This window comes from Lampris incognitus, chromosome 8 (assembly GCF_029633865.1).
Source record: "Lampris incognitus isolate fLamInc1 chromosome 8, fLamInc1.hap2, whole genome shotgun sequence".
NCBI lineage: Eukaryota > Metazoa > Chordata > Actinopteri > Lampriformes > Lampridae > Lampris > Lampris incognitus.
In genome coordinates, this window is record NC_079218.1 from 38,830,904 (window position 1) to 38,839,117 (window position 8,214).

An 8,214-nucleotide genomic window follows, 5' to 3' on the forward strand; every position below is an offset into this window, starting at 1 on the left:
AGAGGAAGACCTGGGATGACCCCCAAGGTCCAAGGGTTCGAACCCAGGACCTTCTTGCTGTGAGGCGGCCGCACTAACCACTGTATTATTGTGCTGCCCCATGAATTGAGATCCTTTTTTTTTGTTTTTTGGGCTACCTTTTGAATGAAACCTTGCAATTCAAATACGTAAAGCATGTAACATACTTTAGCCGCTATAAATGGTTTAGAAGGTGTTATATGTGAAAAGAGCAGATTGCTGTGTGAGTGACCTGACTGGAAGTGAGTGGAGGCTGGCTGGAGACAAAGAGCACATGGAGATGACTGGGTGCCTATTGCGAAAAGTTTTTACCGGCAGGGTATCAGTCAAGGCTCTTAACTACGGTTTCCCAGATAAACTTGACCTTGTGCTACATCCTTCAGTGCCCAGCTACAACTGATTTCATTATCTCATTGGAAATGAATTTATCTCCGAGAGGAGCAGTGTGATTTCCACTGAGTGACTCATACCTGCAACTGAAGCTTGACAGCGACGTGCACTCCGACACACTCACTTCACCGTTCGAGAGTGAGCTCCCAGCCTCCCAACACGGCTTCCTAATTGCTGATAACATACCTGGTGTGTCTCAAGACATCCGTTGAAGGACTATCATTATAGAGTGATAGTAATATTACAGTAATAATATAATCAATGAAGGGACTCCCATATTGTGCTATGAGGATAATGGGAATTAAGGAAAACTCTTCCATTCCGTCAATTCATAAGGACTCTGTCATCAGACAGACACAGAATATAGTGTGACCCCATTCACATCTCCACTCTCACTCTACCTCTTACCTTCTGGTATAAGGTCCAGGGTCCCGCTCCAAACACTCATTCCTGCCTATGACAATTAAGTTCCTAAACGCTAACAGGTGAAGTGAGTTTGTTGGCTGTATGGTCTTGTGCAACATGTCTTTAATTAAATTTCACTTTTCTGAGCAACTGTGCATCTGAGGGTGCATATGTATTGTGGGGATGTATCTCAATCCATCCATTATCCAAACCGCTTATCGTGCTCTCAGGGTCGTGGGGATGCTGGAGCCTATCCCAGCAGTCATTGGGCAGCAGGCGGGGAGACACCCTGGATGGGCCGCCAGGCCATCACAGGGCTCACACACACACACACACACACACACACACACACACACACACACACACACACACACACACACACACACACACACACACACACCTAGGGACAATTTAGTATGGCCGATTCACCTGACCTACATGTCTTTGGACTGTGGGAAGAAACCGGAGCACCCGGAGGAAACCCACGCAGACACGGGGAGAACAAGCAAACTCCACACAGAGGACGACCCGGGATGACCCCAAAGATTGGACAACCCTGGGGCTCAAACCCAGGTCCTTCTTGCTGTGAGGCGACCGCGCTAACCACTGCGCCACCATGCTGGGGATGTATCTATACATTTGTATTGTGTTGTGCTGTTGTACATAATTTGTTGTTTGTTAGCAAAGTGAAGCAGCTGCACTGAGAGTCCAAGACAGGACAAATAAAGAATATCATATTAAACCACACACACACACACACACACACACACACACACACACACACACACACACACACACACACACACACACACACACACACACACACACACACACACAGAGAAGAAATGAACATCAAAACGTGTGTCGTGCTAGAGCTTGCACATCAATATTAAGCAGCTGCACCAAATCTGCAGAACCACGGGGCAAATGTGGCATGTATCAGTAGCCGTCTCTACTGTACCAGCTCTCTGCAGTGCCAGTGTGTTAGCACAATGCACTAGCAACTGACACGGCGTTCAAAATGCCCATCACAACAATTCATTTCAGATTTTCAGCCCTAGATTATGGTTTTCTTCCAAGCACAAGAAACACTGAATCACCCAACGGGAGATTTATTTCGGTCAGTTCTGCATCTCATGTTTTTCACGTTAATTTTTCTGTGGCTGTTGCCATGAAACAGGATTAGTGATAAATCCATTGTTAATTAGAAACCTCAAATCACCTTTAAAAGGTGATCTTTCAACCCAAACCGCTCTCTCTACTCTTCTGAGACTCGTCCTATTCTGACCATCTCCAGGCTTAACACAGCGGCGATGGGGATTTGTGTTGTCTTAGCCTGTTGAACGACCCTTGTTTTTAAATCCCAACCTTTTTAATCTCTCCTATTACCTGTGGTCTGTCATCCAGGTTGTTTCACCTTGTCATTAATTTCATATTTGCTGCAATGATTTGTTTTGTTGTTTTTGCATTATGGCTTGCCGTTGTCAGATTATTTCATTGCTCTATTCTTCTTTTTTAATATGTGCTACAGCAATTCATAAACTGTGAAGTGTCCTTGAGCTCAGGTGCTTTAGAAACATTATTTATTATTTTACATCATCTTGCGTGAAAAGATTTTTTTTCTAATTGTTTTAATTAAATGTAAAGGGCTGCTATAAGACAAGACAACTCGTTAAGACGGAGATGGGTTGTTTTTGAGATACTTTAATGATCCCCGTAGGGAAATCGTGCTCTGCATTTAACCCATCCTAGCTGTGTAGCTAGGAGCAGTGGGCAGCCGCTGTGCAGCACCTGGGGACCAACTCCAGTTTGTCTTGCCATGCCTCGGTCAGGGGCACAGGCAGGAGTACTAACTCTAGCATGCATGTCTTTTTGATGGTGGGGGAAACCGGAGCACCTAAAGAAAACCCACCACAGACACGGGGAGAACATGCAAACTCCACACAGAGCATGACCTGGGATGACCCACAAGGTTGGACAACCCCGAGGTTCGAATCCAGGGCCTTCTTGCTGTGAGACGACAGCGCTAACCACTGGGCCACCATGCCGCCCACCATTTGCCTTATTAACCAGCCCTTTGCACTGTCTGTGTGTGTGCGTGTGTGTGTGTGTTTGTCGGCCAGATGGCGACGGCTACCTTTGAAGAAGCAGTCCTTGCTGTGCACCACGTAGATGCGTCTCTTCTCCAGGCAGGCGGTGCGGTACACCTCACAGTGGTTCTCGTAAAACCTGCCATCTGAGCCGCACACAGGGACAAAGGAGGGCCGGCATTTCTCCTGGCACACACATTCAGCACGTCCAGTCTCTGGCAGCACCATGCACTGCCGACCCCGTCCACAGTAAGTCCTCCGGCAGGGGTCTGCAGCCGGGTTGGATGGGTCTAGTGGGGGCAAGGAGAGAAGAGAAGAGAGGGATGAGCTGGGGTGGGATGAGGGGCGGTTTAATTAGGACGGATGAAGGAAAGCAGGCGAGCTTTGGCGCCCTGAGTCGATGAAGCCACTAAATTATTATATTTATCATCATTAAAAAAAAATTAAAAAAAGAATTTTCAATAAAGTCGGAAAGAAACGACAAAGAAACACAAAGAGAGAAAACTGTGTCGGAATTAAAAAGAAGAGCTCGCATTAATTCTACACTAAACAAATGCTTCACTTGCAGACAGAAACATATTTTAATAAAAAAGGATGAAAGAGGCCAAGAGCAGCACAGCCAAAAGACAAACACAAGGAAACAACCACAATAATTTATCACATAAAAACTGGCGCAAATGAACAAATCTCAGAAAGATAGGTGAAGTCCATGTGAAACACCTCCAGTGTGGGTTGCAGCTAAGAGATAGCGTTAATTAAGTTAAAACCTCCTAATAAGAGAGAGCCTGGCCCTGTAGACATTAACCAGCTGGGTATTCCTATTAGCACCTTTCAAACTTCATGCATACGCAAACTAACAAGCGTGCACATGCACGCAATTATACGTGCAAGTATGCAGACACGCTCAAAAGGAGAGAGAAAAGGATTAAAGAGATCACACTCTAGCTTTTGCTTGTTATAGCCCTCACATGCACTAACACACACAGAGGCACACATCTTCACACACTCACGTCACAGGTCACTATTACATCTGCTTGTTCTAGCTCCTGTCATCACCTTGCCAACACACACACACACACACACACACACACACACACACACACACACACACACACCATCACTGCCTGTCCTCTCGGTGCCGGAGACACCCAACTGTTTCCTACTGATTTAATCTATTTGCAGTTAAAGCAAGTCCAAACGCTGCTGAGCCCGGCAGACAGTTCACCTTGGATTGATCTTGCAGGCCCTCATGAACTCCTTTGGGACACCCCCCCACCCCCCTGGGGGATCTCAAACTGGATATATGGGTCCATGCTTGAGGGGAAAGAGAGTCCGAGAGAAAACTGTCTGGTTGGATGCTGAAGTGGGGCTACTTTACCTCTCTAAACTTTTTTTGGCAGTTTCACTGATGTCAGTGGGTTCATTTAGATGCAGACAAGAGATACAACATAAGCCAATACTGTGACTTGAAAAACAGTTGCGAAAAATCCTTTATCTGTTTAGCGGGGTATGGTGAAAACAAGAGTAAGCATAAAACAATGAGAGAAACCTAGATTTTTTGCTCATTAGTTCAGTGTTGTTGGTTTATGTAAACGTCACTGCATTACTTTCAGCTTTTTGAAGCTGCACATCTGCAAGGCCACCAGACGCAGTGGACTGGATGTTATTTTTGCAATGCAAACACAAAATAGCTAACAGCTAACTCGTGCACAGTTTGGCAAAGAGCAAAGCATCTCTCATGGAGTTTTGCAGTAACATGTAAAGAATTTTAAAAAAAATTGCGAATGGAGAAAATTATCTGACATTTTCGCTTAAATTATTGGAAAAAAATAATACGTAAGGGATAATCTGTGACAAAGTGTACGTTAAAGGATTTTAATACACGATAAGGGGGCAAGGGCCCACCTGACACGAAGCCGGGGGCGGTTGCGCCGCGGAGTGTGTTCAAATCCTTTAACGCAACACCTTGGACTGGATTATCCTGTTTACACCATGGTCACTTACCAGAGGATTAAAATAAAAGCATTCGCTGTTCTATTTCTTTTTTCTTGCTGAACATTTTAGACTCAGAATTAAAAGGTTATGAAGCTAAAAGTTAGCCGCCAAGCTAACTTTGACCGTTCGCTGCGCCTGTTACCGAATCGGCGTGTTGCCATGGTTACAGAGCAACACTATGGCCAGCGCACGGATTTACACCCGTATTAAACTTGAGCCGAAATACGTGTGTGTTATACAGGTTTAATGGACACCCTCCAGCCAATCAGAAACCAGTAGTCTCCATGACCGCGGTGTAAATCAGTAATGATCAACGTAATTAAGACTGATAATTTAAAGAATCAGTGTAGACTCGTGTACCGGAGAACCTGCGTCATTATGAATGTTGCAAACACTTAAATCAAAACATTGGCTTCAACTGATTCTCCCCAGTAACTGGTTTCCTCCCAGGTATTGGTATTGCATGTCAACACATTCAGTATTAATGAACTAGAAATATAAATGTGAAAAAAAATACCATTTCTAAGTCAGAGTTTGTACATTGTTTATCTGATTCTGTGCAGATCAGTCAATTTTAGTGTGTGTTTTTGAAGCGCACATTTGTGTCAGGGGTAGAACTTATCATGACCGGAGGAGCTTCAGGTGATCATTAACTTTAAACTTTATCATTACATTTATTGAGGCTATTCATAATGAGATACATTAGGTTGGTTGGAGGCTTCAGTGTGACCCCTTTTTGAACTCTCTGTCTCACTACATAGCTTAACATCTCTCACGTTATCCATACTGTTACTCTCTCTCTCTCTTAAAGCTACTTGAGAATCAGTAGCATTGCAACCAATGTGTGCCTGAAAGTTTTTTCCCCCCTGACATTTATTTTCCTGAGATCAACTTTATTAACCCCGTTATGATCTCTGCACTTTTCCTCTCTGAAAGCCACACACCTGTTTGCCTCTTGTACCTTTGAAGCAGAAAAGCTCAGCAATGCCAATGACAGCTGGTGCAAAAGAGCAATGAGGTGGCAGGGAGGATGTAAATTATATATATATATATATATATATATATATATATATATATATATGCTTACACTGGTGGTTGTGAACATGAATGTGTGCGGTGTACGGGGCTGTTCAGTACATCATGCTATCAGTCTGAACTGCAGGAATTAATTTGGAGGCGGTACGCCGGTGTTACGACCCTCGGTCTGGAGAGGGTGCAACTATTAGTGTACTGAGCAACAGTGAGGTGAGGGTGCAACACAGTGAGACATAAACGTATAGATATAATGAAATAAATATATTTATTAACAATGACAGGACAAGGGAACCGAACGGTTGCCAAAACAAACTATTAACAAAAGTAACCCACCCTTGACAGTGCTGAAAAGCACCAAACCTAAAGACAAAAAGGTGGCAAGCGCTGCTAACCTAGTGTGTCTAACAGAGGTAAGCTACGTGATGGGGTGTTTGCCCATGGGCATCTTACCTTGATCCCCTCGCCCAAAAGAGCTAAACAACTAAACATAACTCAAAATAGTCACAATGCAAACTAAACCAAAAACGGGCCAGACGTTACAAACACAAAGTAACTACATCACACAAACTAAACTAGCTGGCCGGTGAACTGAAGACATGTGGGGGTTTAAATGGGAGACTGAACAGCTGATGAAGATTGGATTCGTTGACCGGTTGATTAGGTGATGAGGAGCACCTGAATGTAGAGTCAGAGTGATACAGGAGGCAACACAAAACTATACGGACACACCCGTGGCCCTAACAGCCGGCAATTATACAGTTATTGATAAAGTGCTATATAAATAAAGTTTAATATTATTATTATTATCGTTATTATTATTATTATTATTCATCCTTCCTTTATCCAAACCGCTTATCCTACTCAGGGTCGCGGGATGCTGGAGCCTATCCCAGCAGTCATTTGTCAGCAGGCAGGGAGACACCCTGGACAGGCCGCCAGGGCCCACACACACACACACACACACACACACACACACACACACACACACACACACACACACACACACACACACACACACACACACATTCACACCTAGGGACAATTTAATATGGTCGATTCACCTGACCTACATTGTTTTGTACTGTGGGAGGAAACAGGAGCACCCGGAGGAAACCCACACAGACACGGGGAGAACATGCAAACTCCACACAGAGGATGACCCGGGGGCTCGAACCTAGGACCTTCTTGCTTTGAGGCGACCGCGCTAACCTAACCACTGAGCCACTGTGCCATATCATTATTATTATTATTATTATTACTATTATATGAAAATGAATACACATTCAGAACTGAGGAGCTGCCCATCCATACTGGACCGGTGACCCTGAGAAAAACACAAGTCGACTATCGATGCAGGAGAACCCACCCGGGTTAGTCAACCCCTGAACCTGAACCGTATCAAGTTCAAGACTGTGAGCCAGGTCAAACTGTGAACCACTTGACGTTGTTTGAAACCTCAGCGCTGCTCTCTGTCAGAGGCATGATTTGGAGGCATGATGTGGAGGCATGTCTTGGTACCTGACACATCCATGGCTCTGTGTAATGCTGTCTGCCATGCAGGATGCATAGATGTGCACTTTGGAGGCATTTTTAATGTACACAGACCCAGTTCAGTATTTCCTGCATTTAACATGTGACACGTTCAGTAAGGGTATTAGGGTGCTATGTGTCAGAGAGTGGTACTATGATTATTGCAATGACACCGCATTTGAATTTAGTCATTTAAGACGGTTACTTTTACAAATTTAGTCAATTCCATTTTTTTTCTAAATCTAATAAGGCTGCAAACTAAACTGGCTTAACTACAAAAGGCCTTAGGCCAGGGTTTTATAATCAAACTGCTGAAAAGAGAAATTGAATTTGCCTTGAGTATAATCATATCTCAACCGGCTGCATATTTAATAATAGGGGGTAATGCGCTGTTGTGGGAGGACAAAAGTCCTGTAATTATATAAAGGCAGTTCCACGGTGGAAGCACAGCGACGCACAGAAAACAAAGCATTATGTTTAACCTGCAAATACACCAACTCTCTCTCTCTCTCTCTCCCTCTCACACACACACACACACACACACACACAGAAGACACACAGAAGACACACAAGCATTCGCTTGTGCATTTGATATGCGCCGAAGCTGCTCGGCATTAATCTGGATTGGTAAATTGTGCGTTATCTTTTCAATCTCTCTTGGATGTTCATTTTCCTCAAGAGGCATTTCTCATTAACTTATTTTTTCTTTTATAGTTTTTCTTTCATTATGTGTTTTGTAAAGCACCTTTTT

General features: G+C 44.0%; 1 protein-coding gene across 1 annotated transcript in view; it reads right to left on the bottom strand.

Annotated features, from left to right (window-relative positions):
* fstl4 (follistatin-like 4) overlaps positions 1-3,956 on the bottom strand; it is a 231,085-nt gene extending 227,129 nt beyond the window's left edge. The window contains exons 1-2 of the mRNA XM_056284298.1: positions 3,932-3,956; positions 2,951-3,193 (exon numbers count right to left, since the gene is read on the bottom strand). Coding sequence (XP_056140273.1) covers positions 2,951-3,193; positions 3,932-3,956 — 268 coding nt within the window. The remainder of the gene's footprint in view (positions 1-2,950; positions 3,194-3,931) is intronic.
* Between the last annotated feature and the right edge of the window lie 4,258 nt (positions 3,957-8,214).